At 39.5% G+C, this 19,113-nt stretch overlaps 1 protein-coding gene across 1 annotated transcript; it reads right to left on the bottom strand.

Annotated features, from left to right (window-relative positions):
• Window positions 1-92: 92 nt before the first annotated feature.
• nol6 (nucleolar protein 6 (RNA-associated)) lies at window positions 93-18,410 on the bottom strand. Its single transcript, XM_032578942.1, is given in 28 exon segments — window positions 93-481; window positions 617-718; window positions 1,427-1,531; window positions 1,533-1,628; window positions 1,758-1,847; window positions 4,760-4,884; window positions 5,044-5,141; window positions 5,258-5,410; window positions 5,610-5,773; window positions 5,958-6,112; window positions 6,972-7,089; window positions 7,190-7,279; window positions 7,282-7,332; window positions 8,037-8,112; window positions 12,427-12,575; window positions 12,924-13,046; window positions 13,128-13,305; window positions 13,658-13,773; window positions 13,864-13,965; window positions 14,073-14,131; window positions 14,222-14,342; window positions 14,435-14,598; window positions 15,186-15,320; window positions 15,484-15,652; window positions 15,762-15,941; window positions 16,058-16,174; window positions 16,999-17,211; window positions 18,269-18,410. Coding segments are annotated over 28 exon segments (3,438 nt in total). The 5' UTR covers window positions 18,308-18,410; the 3' UTR covers window positions 93-331.
• Window positions 18,411-19,113: the final 703 nt, after the last annotated feature.

Raw genomic sequence — 19,113 nt, 5'->3', positions numbered from 1 at the left:
ACACCACACAAACAAAGCTGCCAGGATGCCCCAATCAATCCCTCAACTTGTATCTGAAAGAAAAGCCAATGTTTGAAATGGTGACAAGAATCTCATTTAAAGCCAAAAGGTTGACATACATTTATTAAAACAGGAAACAGCCTAACAAAAACAAACATGTAGGTTCTCTTTCTGAGAAACAGAATTACTACATCAGCTGCTGAGGAGACAAAGTTCACTCGTGTTGCTGGGATTGCTCTAAATCTTATTGGGAATTAAGCATCTCATGAAATGCCATGGTTAGAAAAGATATTCAAAAAAAAGAAAGAAAAAGAAAAAGTGGCGCTTCAGTCTAAAACATCCATTTCTCAGTTCTTGCGTCCACTGACTTCACCAAGCCCTTCCCCATCACACGGAAGTCTTCCAGGATTGCTTCAACATTGGGAATGGTTTTTACCTCGCCCCCTGTCACCTCCACGCTGCGGGCAGCCATGTGCGACGTCTGAGAGGAAATGTCAAAACATCAGGCAGTTAGGAATGATACAAATTTTAACACGAAGATGCCTGCAAAAAGCGTGTCCAACAGTTGAAAACAATGTTACTTATTAATGGTAGATATGATGGGCAGGGTTCTTACTTTAAAAGGTGCAGGGACAAAAGCCTTAGGTTTCCATAAGACTGAGATCACTGTTCCACCGTATGGATCACAGAAGAAGAGGGCCAGGTCTTCAAATGCCTCCTGTAAAACAAAATGGAATAGATAAGGAATGTGGTCATATTTTCCACAAAACTGAAACACTAAATTCAAAAACATGGTTTGTTTTTGGGGTTTTTTTTTAAATACGAAGGAAAGGTGTAATGCATGCAGTCTGAGAAACATTACTGAAAAATCACCCTCGGGTTTCTGGGAACAACTCCAAAAAGTATTCATACCCACTGAACTTTTCAAATTTTGACAAAATGTAACTAAAAAATTATTCATTAGGATTTTATGAGGTAGAAGACAAATAATTTGATCTTTGTGGCCTTGAATGGAATCTGTTACATTTAATAGATTTGAATAAACAAATATTTTAAGTGTGGTGTGTTTTTGATGGCTCTACTTAGATCCCCTAAGATATGCGCTAGTGAAACTAAATGCCTTCAGAAGGTACTTAATTAGAGTAAGCCAAGTTGATGTGTGTAATTTAATCTCTGTATAAACACACAGCTGTTCTAAGGACTGCTCAATCAATTGTCAATGACAAGGGTTGTTCACCACAGGAGAACCTAAAATTTAAAACCGATACGCCCTGAAGGAACAGTATTGATAATTGAAACAGGCAAGAGGCTCATGATGACTCTGTAGGAGCTGCACTATTTTGTTTGGACTAATCCCGTAATATCTCTGGGAAAACATCAAAGTCAAAAGAGAATAAATATGTCTGCAGGGCAGTTTAGAACTCACTCTGAGTTCTGTCAAGTAGAGAGACACAGGGTTGTAGTCGACGACAGGGAACGCTCCTCCAGCCTGATCTGCACCATTAGTCATCACTCCCCTGCTGAACGTGACAACTGGGAGCGTCAACAGCATGTCTGAGCAGAGGAACCTGCTTCGGGTTCAGGTGAATCAAAACATCATAGGCATCAAGTGGAGCGCGCATAATAACCTAAAGCACAAGGGTGAACAAAAAAAAAAAAATAAATAGCATTAAGAGGATGTGCGTCTCTAGTCAGAACTCATCCATTTTAATAACAGTCCATGAGGAGTGTGTTTGTGTTTGAATCCAAGCACCCACCCTGACATCTTGGATCTGGCTGCCATCCATTAGCTGCTGTTCCAGAACTTTGAGGCTTTCAGCAGCCACTGTCATCACACGCTGAAGCATCTGAAGTCACATGAAACAAAGACATTCTAGACGTAAAAGAATTTCTACTGGAATACATCTTTTATCAGTTTCCATAATATATTATTAGCACTCAAATGGACAACTATGCAAACCTCACACAGAATGATACAGATAATTGGACACTAAAAAGCAACACAAGCAAAATAATTTACCACATTCTACTTTACTGCTGTTCCAAACTGAGTAACACTTAATAAATGCAGAAAGTGCCCCTTTAATCAAACAAATGTATACATTTTGAAAAGAAAATATCATTATACAATGATTTAAGCAGAATAATTCTCCTTCAAAAATAATATATTTTTTAAAACACTCACAAAGCAATATTAAAAAAAAATCAGCTTTGAAGACAGAAATTCTGTCAAAGTGAATATTTTCGGTTCTGATATCTATGCTATGTTTAAAACTAATGAGACATTTAAATGTTGTGATCTTGAAAACCAAACATTTCTGGATTAATGAATAATTCGTTCATGGGCTCCCCCTAGTGGTGTCTCGGAAAAACGGCAGAAACATCTGGGTATCAAGAGTTTTGCTAGTTTTGAATGACGTCACCTGGGTATGTGTCAATCAGTTTGGTAGTAAACAGGATGCTCAGTCTGTTTTTTTTTTGGAAATCTGCAACAGCGTGGCTTTTAATAACTAGACTTAGAATCTCACTTTTTTGTTTAAAAACTGCTTCATTTTTGAGAAACTCTGTAGCATATGCTCTCTATTACTAACAAAAATGTAAACCTACAGTCACAGGCTTGAACCAGCACTTCAAGCATGCCTATTGGAGCATATCCTATCCACATTTGTGACTTTAATGTATAAAAATGTTTCTATACACATTGTTTCTATCACAAAAATTGAGTTCAATGTCAAAATTTTAATTGAAATACTTCTACGAGGATGAAAAATTGTGATGTGCTCAAATTTCTTGAGTGTTTGTCTAAAACTAAACTCCATTTCATATCTTTTGTATCAGAGTATTGTAAATATATTGTACCTGTGTACATCAATACATTGGAACATCATTAAAGACAAGTTTCAGAAAATCAATTTAAAAAGTGAAACTAAACTATAAGGCCAATACAGCTGTACCAGAAATCTCATTGCGTCAATGTTGTGTGCATAATGTTAACTCAGGAACTGGTTAAGGCTTGTATTCCAGATCTAAAGCAGCGTGACATGCAGGTGATCAGCCTATTCAGATCTGTTGAGGTGGAATGGAAACATTCAGTTTGTTTGTATTGTTTGGTTTGATGAATCATCTTTTTGAGAGTCCTGCTTAGTTCCCAAGAAGACATTAAGCTCAATACTGATACTTTTGTCATTGTGGACATGTGCCAAGTCTTGCTGGAAAATGAAGTCAGCATCTATATACTGTAAAGCTCATCAGGAGAAGTACGCATGAAGTGCCACGACTTTGGACTTGGATCAATCAGTGGAAAGCCAGCAGATAAGATGGCTTCCTACAGAATGTCCTGGATTCGTCTGTGTGAAGGGATTCCTATAGTACAGACTCCAGTGGTGTTTCTTTACACTTTTTCTCTCCACTCAACATTCCATTAATATGCTTGGATAAAGCACTATGCAGGGTGGCAATGTGGGTTGTCTTACAGCAAGACGGTCCTGCGTTTAAATACCGACCTAGAATCTTCTTTAGCACTGACCTTTTGTGTGTCTTATCCTGCCTGTGGAAGGTATCCATGACCATTTACTGAATTACTGTCAAATCAACAGTTTTCACTATAAGTACATGTGTCGCAACATTTCAGTATGAAAAATGTCTGTTTAATATGTTTTATGCAATATTCATATTTTCAGAGAGAATTAATGATTGATTTTCAATAGTTGCCAAACATAAGATAATTAATAGAAATAAACATTTCAAATATATAATAAACATGTAAATAAAACTGCAGTACCAGGGTGACAGCAAGGCAGTCTGTCTAAAATGATCTTTGTTATACCATACTAAAGGGATATTCTGCAAACCTCTTTGTGAGATTAGATGAGGATACCATACCATTTCCTCACAATGACGTCACTGTAAACACGTCACAGCTCTAAGATCCTGCTTTTTGCCAGCGGTATAAAAGAGAAGGTCGCTTATTGAGACTGCATTTGTTGGAGGGTCAAGGTTGGAGAGCACAGGAAACCTATCTGGGTCACTATGGGAGGCTGCTGGGCTCTTTTCTTTTATTTGCAACTTTGCGCCACTGGACTCTTCGCTCACATTCAAGCACATGAGTACAAAACAAAATATTTAACTTACTTCACTACGACAGAGGACGGCAATGAAAGGCAGCTGGTGAGCTACAAGTTTTCCTATCACCTTTATTTGACACTTGGCATAGGTTCATGCTATTAGGAAGAGGGGAGTAATCTTACTCCCATTTAAATGATTAAATGATTCAATTCTGGTTTTTGCAGATCAATGACTTACATCAGGTTTTGGAAAGACTTCAACACAATCAATTCCCAGCTCTAAGAAAAAAACACAGCTATCTGCCAGCGGTAAGAAATGCAACAAGCCAGTCTGATTAAAAAGCATTTACTAAACAATGCTTTTGTTTATTGAGGATCAATAAAGTATATCCTATTCTATTCTAACTTGTGTTGCTTTATTTCCAGTGTGATCCAGGAGAACAGTGTGCTTTAAGAAAAGGATCCAGGATTGGAAAACTATGTGACTGCTCACTTCCCAGAACATGCAACTCCTTTCTCCACCGCTGTTTATAATTCTCAGCATATTTAAAAGAGTCTAATGAAGAAGTTGTACACTTTAAAAAATGTGAAAATAACTAAAATATATACATGTATTGTAAGTATCCAGCCTAGCCTGACTCTTTACTTTTCATAAAAGCTATTAAATGAGCTGTGGCAGTTATGTTTTAGCTGACCTGCACGCTGGGTGCCCGTCTGGTCCACAAAGACATCTTTTTGTCTGTAGGCGTTGCTATAAACATGACGGGCAGAGACTCTCTGGAGGCCATGAAGTCATTCTTGATCTCTGTGTACTCTGCGGCTGCACGTGACAGAGAGGTGAACAACAATTCAACTTGACATAGAAACATTGGCTCATATAGGCAGGATGTGACAGCGTGCCAGGAGTGTAAACAGAAAGAGGTCAGCAGGGGTTTGTTTTGCGGTTGAGAAACGGGTGTGTGTGTGAGGGAAAACCTGCCTGTGAGCTGCTTGTTGAGGTTGACTACCAGCGGGTTGTTCCGCCAATCAAAGGCAGAGAGCAAACGAAGGAATCGGAGGAAACCCGCCTGCGGAGAGCTGAGGAAGAGGGAGAAATTCATACACATGACCTACTAAACAAAGCAGGCCAACCGCTGGGAAACGTGCAATCCCAAGAGTGAGACCAATGATTAAAAAGTAGTATTAGCATTTACCCTGGAGGAGTAAAGGGGGTAGGCTGCAGGAAAAGCGATGCCACCAGCAGATCCGCCGTGTCCTCTGTGATGTCTTCACTGAAGAGCTGAGCCGCGAGCCAGCGCTTAGCCAGGCGACACACGGCTCCAAAACATGGCTGCTGCTGCTGGAGACTTCAAACAACAACAACAACAACAAAAGAGATGAAACGCAGATACATGTGAGCATGTAGGACAATAGTGAAGAAACTGGAAAGAGAAATGACCCACAACTACCACATAACCAATTCAAAAGACATTTAAAAAATAATAATAAAAACACACATGAAAGATCTCTAAACTCGAGTTTCTAATGCAAACTCAACAAACGTACCCATGCAATGTGCTTGTAAGGAGAGGCTTGTGAATAGTGGCCATCTCCAGAACCTGAGCCTCCTCATTGTCCCTGACAACCAGCAGGCCTTCAGCATTCACACTCTCCCTCAGCACCTGAGGCTCACGGTGGTACGCCACCTGGATCCGGAACACCAAACCATCCTAAAAGCAAAAATATTTAAAAAATGCTTAAAATCAAAATTACGCCACTTATTAAACAGCATGCCAGACAGATTATGATATCCAGCCAGCAATTTTGATCAGATATAATAACTTTGCAAGCAAAATCTACATAACTCCAAATAGCAAAACTTCAATAGGACTTTAAAATGACAGCAGTATATACCTTCCACACGTCTAAGTGAGTGGGACAGGGCAAGCAGGTATAGTTGTGGTGCTTCTTAAGCATCTCTGCCAGGCTGATGTGGAAAGCAGCTCGAATGTGGCGGATTGCAGTTCGGTCATGAGGCCATTTGCCACTCCCCTCCATGTGACAAATAACTGCAAGAACAAAAAACAGGACATTTGGGATTATAAAAATGCAAGGAGCAATCAAGTATACACATCCCTTATGTTTTTTTTTTTTTACATTCTGCCCATTACAACCCCAAACTTTGGTGTGTTTTACTTGAGTTTTATGAGTTCAACACAAAATAGCACATAGGAAAACAATGCTTGGTTACAAATACTTTTTTACAATTAAAAATCAAAACAGTGTAGTGTATTTATACTCAGTTCTCCTGAGTTAATACATCGTAAAACCACCTTTGATTGCAATTACAACTTCTGGACACTTGGGGTCGCTGTACAGGGTGTACTACTACAGAGTCATCATGGCCCTCTTGTTTTTTTCTCTGATTTACTCTGAGATTAAAAATTGCACACAGGAAGACCATCTACCCATTAGATGACTTTTGAAGGTAATGGGTTACACTACCTTTCATTTGGGTATAACAGATGAGGACCTGACTACAAAGGTAAGCTACTATATCAAACTCATTAAAGAAAAGAAAAAAAAAAAGGAAAAAATTAGTAAGTGTGAAAACCACTAAAATCCAAAACTTCACACACAAATTATATTTTGTGTTAACCTATCACATAAAATCCCAATAAAATACATTAAAGAGAAAATGTTGAGGGACATGCATACTTTAAGAAACTGTGTATTTTGGGAAGAATTTTATCTAAGGTCAAACTCATGTTTAATTAGCAGAAATCAAGTTATGCCTATGTTTGGAAAAAAAAAAGAGTCATAACTAACAATTAAGGCCCAGGTTACATTTATGCAACCATCACACATCACGTAAGTAATTTACAACAGAAAACCTCTTCAACAACTGCTGGATGTCTCTGCACCAACCTGTTATGGGGGTGAGATAATGTGGACAAGGTTTGCCTTCCTTTGGGACCAAGAACCTACAAGACTTTTCTCGCTCAAAGAAGGAATAGTCCAGCCTCACTGGCTCTGGAGGAAAAACCTGGAAAGCAAAGCTTAAGAGTTAGAACTACAGGGGAAGCAAAGTTCATCTAAACATTAAAAAAGTAGAGATGTTTGCTATTATAGATGACAAGTATTACCTGTGTGTACCTAAGGGCAGGGTGGGCTCCCTGGACTGCAGTAATAGAAAGTGGCAGACCTTCCAGTTTCCACAATTTCCTGCTCAGATTCATCGTACTGACTGCACAACGACTAAACTCTCCTCTTCCCCAGTACTAGGTACCTAAAAAGCATATCAGTGAGCAGACTTTAAAAAGTCTGATCTGAATAAATCTAATAAAGCAAACACTTGAAATTGTTCTAAAAAGCAGTTACAAGCAGTAACACATATGCAGTAACACATATGTAACACAATATCAATATTGCGTTACATTTTTTTTTCTTTTAAAGAATCTTTAGCACTTTCGTGAACGAAGATATATACTGGATTTCCAGCTGGACGAATCTAAATGCAAGTGGCCAACAAGAAGGTTTTACTTTTTGGCCTATTCACACAAATATTTTATTGTGAATAATATACAGAAAGAAAATCCAATTGAACTAAGATGAACTGGCAGCAAATGCTACATGTCATAGCTAGGTGTCGGCCAGTAGGAAGTTCTTACACTAAGACAACAACAACAAAAATTTGACCTTAAAACAAAATAATAAAAACATTATATTATCAATCATTTATAACAAAAAGCGACAATTCTTCATACTTCTCCAAAAATAATATTACATTATTGGTATTAATGATATCTATGTAATCGTTGTTTAATGTCATCTGTAACATTTAGTGCCATTTTGATAAACAGATTTGATTAGCACTGTAAAATGTGCGCTATGAATAGATTTCACTTAAATAATAATAATAATAAAAATCGAGTTAAGCTAAGGCTTTGCAGCTTTTGTAATGAAAATAAAGGTTCAATCTCAAATATTTACCTCATTTCCTGTTGTGATGACGTCATCTACCATGGTCCCGACAAAACGCACACAGGACTCTGGGATACCTGCGTGTCTGATAGAAAAACAAAAAGGCTTTGTTGTTCATTTTTTAACATACAACCCGTGAACGGAAGGTTTGCTAAAAAAGCCTTTGGACGTTTTACTCCCTTTGTTTGCCAGAGCCGTCTAGAGCCGCAAGAGGGGGCGTCACCACGGCGAGTTTGGCTTTTAAATTCTGATTTAAAAGGATGAAGCGCACGGTGAGGAGACGGAGCTCCGCGTGGAGCTATTTTGAACAAGTGGGCGCGAACTTCGTCCGCTGCAAGAAATGCGACGCCGAACTCAAGTATTGCGGCGGAGCCACCAGCACCATGATATCCCACATGGCCGCGAAGCACCACGTGTCCATTCCGCTGCGGTCCGCAGCCAGGGGCTCTTGGAGCGAGACGCCGCCGAGCTGGAGGGCTCCGGACACCGAGGAGGAGAGCGCATTTAGCCCGGAGCGGGAGCCCTCGGAGAGGAGGAGAAGCAAGCGGAGCTCCGTGTGGGACGTTTTCGTCAGAGTGGACGAGGAGGTCCACTGCAAACTATGCGACACTAAGCTGAAATACATGAGCAGCACCACCAGCATGATGTACCACATTAAAAACAAGCACACAGAGAACCCACAGAACAGCAGCGTGGCCATGCCTACGCAGGCACAGGTAACTAAACTCGTCACTAACATGATAGAGAAGGACATGTTTCCCATCAGCGTGGTGGACGGGGACGGCTTCAGGGAGCTGCTGGCGGATATTGTGCATAGCTGTAATGTGCCCTCTGCTGATGAGATCACAAGCAGTATTGAATGCCATTATCATGAGAAGGCAGCAGACCTCAGGATGAGGCTGGCTACAGTGGAGAAAGTGGCTCTCACTGCTGATTTTTGGACAGCCATGCCATCTCAGAAGTACATCACAGTGTCCTGTTCATTCATAACTGAGGACTGGCAGGGAAAGTCAGCTGTGCTCCATACACACAAGCTGCCCTCAGGAGGCCAGCTCACGGCAGAGTGTGTCGCAGAGAAGCTGTTCAGTACAACACAGGCCTGGACGATTGCAGGAAAAGTTCCTGCATGTGTGCATAACAACAAAGAAAACATCCAATTAACCCAGGGTGTTGCCCAGGTGACCTGGAATTACGTCTCTTGCTTCGCCACAACGCTGCAGCTCGCCTGTCTCCGATGGGCTGAGTGAGGACGTTCTCCAGATCATCTCAGCCGCAGGGAGACTGGTCCGACACTTCAGCCACAGCTCGCAGGCAGCCGAAGCCCTGAAGGAGAAGCAAGCGCAGATGTGCCTGCCGCAGCACAAGCTCATTAGGTCCAACAGAGCCAGGTGGGACACGGTCTGCGACATGTTCCAGTGCTTGCTGGAGCAACGATGGGCAATTAAAGCCGTCCTCTCAGACCGCACAGTCACCAGCAAGCATGAGGCTCAGACCCTGGAGATTGGAGACGACTGCTGGCAAGTAATAGAGAACTTCACACCGGTCCTGGCCACTCTGAAATGGGCGACGACGGTCATATCTGCCGAGACAGAGGTGTCCATTTCAAACATCTACCCGATAACGTTTAGCCTCATCCAGACTCATCTCGTTCCAAAAGAAAACGACGTTGATCAAGTCTCGAGTTTCAAACTTGCAGTGCAGAAATCTCTAAGAGATCACATGAAGGTATTCTGTCTTTAAATCTCCATTTTTATCTTAAAGTACAAAAATTCTCTGCACAATTATAAAGTGATTTTACTATTTGCAGGTGGACTCCAGTGATTTGGCTTCCAACCCGGCTCTGATCGCCTCCATGCTGGATCCTCGCCACAAGCACCTCAATTTCCTGATGCCAGCAGGGAGGCTGGCTGCCAAGGTGAAGCTGCATGAGCTCGTCTCGAAGCTGGATGCCAGCAGCAGCTAGCCCCAAAGATGAACAACTGGAGACTGAGGTGACACCTGACCTCAGCCAGATGGCCACAGCCAGAAAACCACCAAGCGACACCAAAAACACCATGATGTTGCTTCTAGGAGACAACTACAGCTCGTCTTATGCCACGGACTCTGAAGCTCAGGTAGATTACTACCTGAGAGACATCGCTCCCTCGCTCGACATAAACCCTCTCGACTGGTGGAGGCTGAATGGACCGAGGTTCCCAAAACTGGCAAGTCTGGCGAGAGAGTACCTGTGCATACCCGGCGTGTCGCTGCCGTCTTTGTTATCAGATGCGGGGCAGAGCTTTGCAGCCATGCGAATAAGGCTTAACCCAGAGCATGTAAACATGATGGTCTTTCTGAACAGAAATGCATCAATATAGCAAGGCAGGGATGCACTGAATGCCTGTTGCAAAATTTAGAAGCAAAAAGCAGAGATGTAATAAAAGTATTATGTTAGTTGCTGCATGCAAACTATGACAATTAATTTTTTTAAGTTGCCATTTTTATGAAAATGCTACATATGAGCTCATTGTCTGGGTTTAGAATATTTTTTTTCCAATAGTGAAAAACATGGCTGCACTGTTGCCTTGCAGCAATGGGCTAAGGGTGTAAGAAAATGGATGGATGGTCAAGAACTCAATTTCTTTTTCCTTATCTATTAAATAAATTCATGTTCAGAAGAAAATTTTCAGCTGCTGAAAATTCAATGTGATTGTGTTTAAAAATAAAGTGCAAGAACTGTTGAACAAAGATGAAAATCTGCAGCTGAATCTGTTTCAGCAAGACAACATGAGTATAGTTAATAAAGCAGCACAATTTTTTTTAAAGAGAGGCAAATTAAAAGTCACTGCTAGGTGAAAACAGTATATAAAATTCATTGGTTTGACTCTAATGTTGCATTTCACGTATTTCCACATGAACATTTCTCTGGTTTCTACCTGTCTGAAGTCATTGGATGAAGCTAAAAATGAACTGGGTGGAATTTTGTTTTTCTGCCACAAAAAGAATCAGCTGGTTAAACGATGACAAGATGAACAACATATGAAGTCAGCTGTTTAGTAATTCTGCAAACCTGTTTTTGTTTTACCTTTAATTTAAACAGTTTATTTTCACTGAAATTACAGGAATTAGAATCTGTGACTGAACATGATGATCTGATCAAAGGGCCAATTTTATTTTTTGTGAGGTTTCATGAAGCTACCAGTAATTATTCCCTTACCTGCAGAAGATTTACGACATCACAGTGAAGTTATAGACGAGTTAATTCTCAGAGTTGTGGAAAGCCGATGGCTAACAAATAAAAGAATTATATAATTTGCATATAACCCGATATCAGCCAAGATTAACCATTTACCATCTTTAAAAGAAACAATCCTTAAGTCTGTTGCCATTTTATCTGCATCCATCTACTGCAAAAAACCTTTATAAAGAAAACCTCTTGAGTTTACATCAAGCTGTCATTTATGCAAATGACAGCAAAGCATTGAAACAGTCCTGTGCTTTTACAGGTAGCAGTTGGATAGAAATGAGGGCCTAAAGTGATGCAATTTCATTTAAAACAGACTTCATTTGGCTAAGAAAACAGCAACAATCTTCATGTCAGTCCTCCACTGGAAATGTAGATTATTGTCATCCATTAATGTAATCCTGTATGTCATGTCTATGCACATTTTCAGGTTGAGTTTATAATAATCAATAAAAATGGGGGACCCTGTTCGCCTAGCTGTGAAACTCCTACCATTCTGGGGATTTTACTTTTTGAAAGAAAACTCACTGTGGTGTACAATCTTTCTAATCGAAACAAAACTGAATCTGGTTACAAAGTGGATAAAACTGCAGACTATAAACTGGGATAAAAACGACAGGAAAAAATACATGATCCTATTTCTAGAATTGTAACATAGTTAAGCTGAAAGTTATTCTTACACCTTGGCAAATTTAGATTTAAATTCTTTCAGCCAAGAAATTGGTTTCTGAAAGGAAAAGAGACATGTATGTCTGAAAAGACTGGAAAACTATGTGAAAATTTTAATTAAAAATGGATACCATTCTCAATTAATGAAAAAAACTTTATTGGCAATATAATGGCCAGATCCTTCCTATAATTGCTGGCCAGCTTTATGCACATTTCCACTGGGATTTTTGTTAACACTTATCATCAGCTCCTAGACTTTGAAGTTCGAAGACCTCCTTGTCATCACCCTAATCTTTTAATTCCATCCACAGATTCAGGACTCTGGCTGGGCTACTCCAAAATATTAAATATTCCTTCCAGTCATAAGAAACGTAGTAAAGTAAATATAAATCTGCTAGAAGTATGAATTACTTTGGCCTTATTAACATGAAGAAATGTGTGAACCAAACAAAAGAACCGCATTTCTACTAGTGATTACTATCAACCCTGTTAAAGTGGCATACATACAGCTGCAGTAAGTGTGTGATGATCTGATTGGGGACCAGCCTCTTTTGGTACGCGCTCTTTCCGTCCCACAGCACCGCCTCGGTGATGGCGCCATCCTGGAAGCGACGCAGCTCGGAGCGAGAACCCCACAGCTGACGGAACTCAGCCGCCTGGGGGAGAGATGGCACACCGGTTTCTTCTTTTTAAAGTTAAAACATCAAATTTCATTTAAAAGGAAAGGGAACTAACTAAACACACCTAAAGAATTTACACAAATTCCTCTTTAAAAAAGTCTTAGCGTTGATGTAAAATAATAAAAAATAATGTTTATTATAAGGTTTTTATGTAATCTGAAATCTTAATCGTTTAAAATTCAAGATTTTATTAATATATCTCAAACACAGAAAAACATGTTTTTTTAAATATTAGTGTTGCAACATCTAAACTCTCCTTAGTGGTGACAAATGACCATAACTCTTTAGCCTCGGTAAGGAATAAATGATTACTTCCATAATTACCTTGGGGCTGTCTGCAGGTGGCCCCTTTTCCAGGACAGAAGCTGCTAGCTCTGGATTCAAGAGCAAACCAAAGGAAAGGGGAGGCTGAGCCTTGTACTTTGGTGTTTCTCTCTCCACAGACCACTTTAAGAAAAGAGAGAAAAAATACATAAGCTCATATGATAGCCTATATTTTACTCGACTAGGTTTAGAAAATTGTCCAACCTCTGGGTCAGGAGACAGGGAGTGGGTGAGGAGGCGAATTCTTTGGTTGAGTCCTTGTTGGAGCAGCGCCAGAAGAAATGGCAGCACAGTCTGGACATAATTCCCACTGTGGTCCATTAACTCACTGAGCAGATTCTGTTTCTTGCAGCTAGCCTGAAGCTTCACCAAGTCACATAACCTGAGTGGGGGTTTAATAGAACAGTTCTTTTCTTAAATTGAGTTAAAAAACTAAAAAAATCCTGAAGTGAATAACTAAGGTGTGTAATCAAGCCTCTGATGTACTTTTTATCCAAAATGCAAGACAGCACAAATCTTGTGTAGTGGAAAAAGGATAAGTGGTTAAAAATCTTAAAAGTGTGGCACACATTTATATTCAGAGCCTTCACAGACAATGTTTAGGTGGTGAACTCTGAATTCAATAAATGAATTCATTTTAACCCAGCTGAATTAATAGTAGCTGTGGTTGTAATGTAACAAAACACTTTTGCTGGGCACTGTAGATAGATTGGGTTGGAAGAGCTCAAACATACTGGAAGACACAGTCGCTCGTCCTGATCATTGGTTTGGGAGTCATGAGGAGGCAGTGGAAGCCGTCCACCGTTGGGTCGTCCCAGAACTGCATTGAAACAGACGCCTCGTGCTGCAGCTGGACACCAAAAACGCCAAGCCAGGTCACTTAACGTCACTGGGTACAAACATTGTAACTTAACCAGCTTTTGATATTAGAAGTACTTGCCTGTTTATAGGTGGAAGCGGTCATGTCTGCACACATGTTAAGATGCCCTGATGGGTCAACAAACACAACCTGGAAAGCGTTGTGGAACTCAGCAAGAGACGGCTGCAGGAAGAAAAAAAAAAAAAGACAAAGAAGAAAAGAAAAATATTAGATTTTGAAAAGTAAAAGTCTGGACAAGTGAACCGTTTCACATTTGAGTTAGGTCTCACAGCTGTGGAGTCAGGATCCTTGGCTAGGCTTATCCCGCTCACAGACAGGTCCGTGGAGGCTAAAAAGTGAAGAAGAATTTAGTATTCCCAACAATCACACTGGAACCAGTGTGAACAGTCTCAGAAACCAAAATCAGATCTAACTTTACCTAGGAAATTCAAGCTGTTTCGAAGCAGCTGATAGGCTGTCATGGTGTTACTGATCCTGTGATTCATCAACAGGTAGGCCAAGAGCATGGAGGCGAGGAATCCATTGAAGCAACCAGCACCCTACAAGACATTTTGACAAAAATACAGCTGTCATGCCTTGAATAGATAAGCAATATGAAAAGCATGTAAACCATGCAGTGCAAACTGCCAACCTGGTCCAGCTCTCTTTGATGAAGCCAGACTTTCAGCAACGCTACTCCATCAGAAAAAGCCGAGCACTGAGAGCCGATGGCAGACAGAAACTGGAGGTGAGCCCTGGGCAATAAATCTCCCAAAATAGAGCCGTTGTAGTGTGGAGTCGGAGGTTCGCTGTTCTCTGAAACACAAATAAATCAGAAACATTTGATAATCAGAAAAATCTTAATGAAGTTGAGGAAAACTACATGCTCACTGTCAGAATCAAGTTTCTGGCAAAATACAGATTTTGGACCATTCACATGAAAAAGATAGAGTTCATTCCAGAAGCTTCATGTGAATCTGCTTTATCAGTTCCAAAATGGGTTTTAACATGCTTTGGATTTTTGTCCTGTTGGAGAAGCCAACCATGTCAAAGTTTCAATCATCTGACCCAAAACGTCACCTTTGGACAAAAACAATATGGAGATTTTTGGCCACAACAGTAGTGAAAGCATGGTGAGTGGTACATGCTGCCAGTGGTACTACTGGATTTGACCAGAAAAGTGTCATTCTGACCCTCATAGAAAACATTCTGCAATAAATTCAAACGTGTATAGCCATTTTAGGTTAAAATGCCCTGAAATTGTATTATTGCCAAACCTGACACAAAAATGGATGGACAGATCAGAACCTATTAGTCAAACTACTGATAATCAGGGGGAAAAAATGTGGTTATTATATTTAATAGATGGGAAATAATTTAATTTAAATAAATGGCATCTCTACCGTCGTGGGAAGCCTGCAGTCCAGTATACCACTCTGTCCTGATGTTATTCCTCTGGGGGTGGAAACGACTGGGCTTGAAGAACCCAGGAGGCGGGCAGGCATGAACACAGACAGTGAAGCTTGAAGAGTCTTTGCCTGGAAACCCCCCCAAAAAACAAACCAAAAAAAACCCCAAACAAAAGCAAAAGGTCACCAAAACTGCATCTGATCTCAGATAATATATTCAACACAATATAAGCAACACCATTAAAATCTTGAAGAATTTTGTGAAGTAGGCAATTCATCTAAAATTATTTACCAGGGGGACTCAGCAGCAGGACCGGTTTGAGTCTGTTCCCATGGAGACAGGAATAACGCAACTCCCCGACGTCAGAGGAGGATCTCAGGTGTTGGGCAAGTCCTGCAAGATAGAGGGCCCTTTTCCTTGGATACCTCTGGTTTAAGAAATCTTTTGGGTGCAAAACATCCTAACAGGAAAGAATAAAATGAACTGTTGTCAATAAATCAAGATTTTTATTCTACATCTATAATCAAGTCAGGATCAAACCAACATTGAGGCTTTAAGGGATGGCTTACAGCTGGGATTGTAGCAGCGAGGTCCACCTTGATGTGTGGCTTAACACAGGTGCCAAGGGGGTAGCTCCCGATCAGATCAACGGATGCTGGAGGGGCCATGTGAAACTTTCCCTTTGTGACTTTGGGCACCAGGAGAAAAGGAACCTTAACTGTACCAGACAGCCACGACAAATCGCTTACCTGAGCACAGAGTAAAAGATGGTGACAAATCTGATTGCACATGCCTAAGTGGTGCAACAGAGATAATACTCTGTGTATAACTGTGAAGTCTGTTCACTTCTCAGAACAATACACACCTCAACCTTTGGTGACACTGGCACAGTCTCCAGCAGCTTGGTGACGGTCTTTACAAAAGAGTCGATTTGCTGTTTCCTCCGTTCACTCAGGGAAACCTCTTTCAGCAGCTCCTCCATCTGTTATTAATGAAACGTGTAAGATAGTGTTTATTTATTTACAAAAAAAATCTTTCATGCATTCAAACACAGTGAAAAGTGCCACACAAAATAGGCACCGACATAAAGTCATTCAAATGGAATGTACTCCTTTGTAATAATAAATTTGAATTAGTTCAAATTGTTCAAAACTGCAATTAATATATTTAAATAAACATCAAATTTTATAATTATAGCAAAAATAGAAATAAAATAACAGGAATATCATAAGTTGATGTTGTTTATTATGTAGACTTTAAAAATTACATAAATGACTAAAACTTTTTTTTTCTTAAACAGAGGGTTAAAAGTCTACATTAAACTGTAATTGCATCAAATGCTGCTTTTCCACATATAATTACATCAGCCCGCATGTTTTCATACAATTAAGCGACATAAAATAACATATCGTTTAAAAAATTATTATATTATAATAACTTCAGTAACATTAATTATTAAAATGCCATTCCTTGGTGATCTAAATCCCGATTTAGACTGAGATCAACAAACAGAATCAGCATCCTGAAGCAAAGATCATTTGTAACCTGGAGCAAAATGAAAAAAATATATAGCACATAGCAGTGAATTAGAAAGTGGAGTGGGGGTGAGATTCAAAAGCTATCCATCGTGGTCAGTTGACTGGTAGGTTAAAGACAGACTTGACTGGTCGCTAGTCAGGTTAAGACATTTTAATGAGGTTTATGAAGAGCCTAGCTATCAAAACAGCAGTCAATCAAAACAGAAATACAAAAACAAAAACTTCCAGGCTGATTCAGAGTGAGAGAAACAGGACAGAAGCCTCTCACCTGCATCTTAAGAAGGCTGCAGTGGAACAGACTTTCGGCTTCTTTTAGGTGATTTAGCTCCTCAGCTGTTGGTGGCCTATATAAATCATTCCGGGATAGTTTCACCGGATGGTAGACCACCTCCTCCTCTTCAATGGATTTCATCCTTTTGGGTTTTTTCGGAGCACCAAGCTGCTCCTCTTCATCACCATGGGGGAAATCAGATGGATGCATCTGGAGAACAAACGACAACGGATCAACTTCAATGTGCTGCAACATATAAAGACACAGACGCATCTCAACAAATTAGAGTACCATGAAAAAGTTTTACTTCAGTCAAACTTTAATGTCCCCCACACACACACATATATATATATATATATATATATATATATATATATATATATATATATATGCCATTGAAAGAAACATTTTAATATAGAAATTTTATATTATGGCCAACACATTTATAGGGAAGACCACTGACTTTAAAGTTGTCCTGTAAACAGCCATTCACATCTTTATTAAGGAGGTAACCCATAAAAAGCAATAGCTAAAGAAGCTATTTATTCAGAGAGATTCCAAGTATAATAATGGGAAGTTGAGTGGAAAGAAAAACTGTGTTCTAAAAAGGTGTCCAATTAACAAGGATAGTTGGAGTCTTGAGAGCAATGGATAGTATTCCAACTTGCTGAGACACTAAATTCTGTATTATATTTTTCTGTACTTTAATCCCTAATTTTACATGTCAACAGAACTAGAGGTTCAGTCTGTGTGTATTCAGTCTATTCATTGTGAGTTTTACATACTGAAACAACTTAACTTTCCAAAATATTCTAATTAAAACGAGGTACTAGCATTGATACCTAGCATTTAAAAACTATTCCAGTAAAAAAGTAAAGGTTTGCATTGGACAAAAATGTGAATCAAATTATGATAAAATCAGATGAAAAGAGATTTGATTTTCTTTTCTATTTTTCTTGCACGCCTCCCACTTCTTTCTGAGTCTTCCGAAAGAAAACTAGAACTTTTTCTCAGGTTGCCTAAAAGTGGTAAATGTGGTATTTGTATGATAAACAAATAAAGTGAATCAGAGTGATACTCAGAGAGCAAAAATAGAGAGAGAGCGAATGGGAAAGAGGAATAAATAAAAGCTTGTTGAATAGCTGCTCAAAAGCATGGAGACATTACAAGTTATCGCAGGAAAAAGCAATCTCTCAGCAACAGCACAACACTGACAATTAGCTCCCGTACTACTAAATTAAACATATTTGAATCAGACAACTCTTACCTCTACAGGCTCTTCTGTTACTGTCTGCTTCTTTTTCATGTTGTAAAATGTTTTGTCGCAGGAATGAGGTAAACACGTCTTTAAGAAATACAGCTTAACACAGCTTCCTCTTCATCATGGTCTCACATGTGCCAAGGGATCGTCTAACGTGCTATATGTGAAACTAGTTCTCTGATTGGTTCAGAGAAACGGTGGGAGATAGCGATTGGCTTTTTCCTATCAGCCTTCACGCCTACGTCAGCAAGATAGGTTGCACGAGCACCGCTCTGGTGTCAGAGTATCTATTCATGAAACTGAGGGAATGTGGCTTTTACTAAATGATTTCGGACAACAAAATGTTTTTATCTTTTCCAAATTTAATTATGACTGCTGAGAATTTTATTTGTGTAACATAAGATTGTTTCCATTTTCCATCCGAATAAAACATCTTATTTTCTGCTTAATTGTTCACTTATTAATACTCGTTCTATAATTGTTAGATTGTCTGTGGTGTTTCACACTTTCTGACTTGTCTTTTTTATCACTAGATGTGGTTCCCAGTCTAGTCGCAGTCCCGGCGTATTTTTTACAGTCTAGTATAAGCAAATCATAGTTTTTATTTTATTTTATTTTTTTTTGTCAGACTGATGTTTAATGTCAACTAAATGTAATTTGTATTATGGTTGGTTTCTGTCATTACTCATTGGGGCATGTTAATACGCTAAGTTTCATTATCAGTTTTCACATGTGGCTCTGAAATTGTATTTTGTGTTTCCGGAAGCAGAGAAATGAATGCGTTAAAGCCAGACTTTAAATCTAAAAGCAAATAAAAGTCTTCCAAAACAGATGAACAACACAACTTCATT

This window comes from Xiphophorus hellerii, chromosome 12 (genome assembly GCF_003331165.1).
Source record: "Xiphophorus hellerii strain 12219 chromosome 12, Xiphophorus_hellerii-4.1, whole genome shotgun sequence".
In the NCBI taxonomy this organism is placed as follows: Eukaryota; Metazoa; Chordata; class Actinopteri; order Cyprinodontiformes; family Poeciliidae; genus Xiphophorus; species Xiphophorus hellerii.
This window is presented reverse-complemented; position numbering and strand designations above follow the sequence as displayed.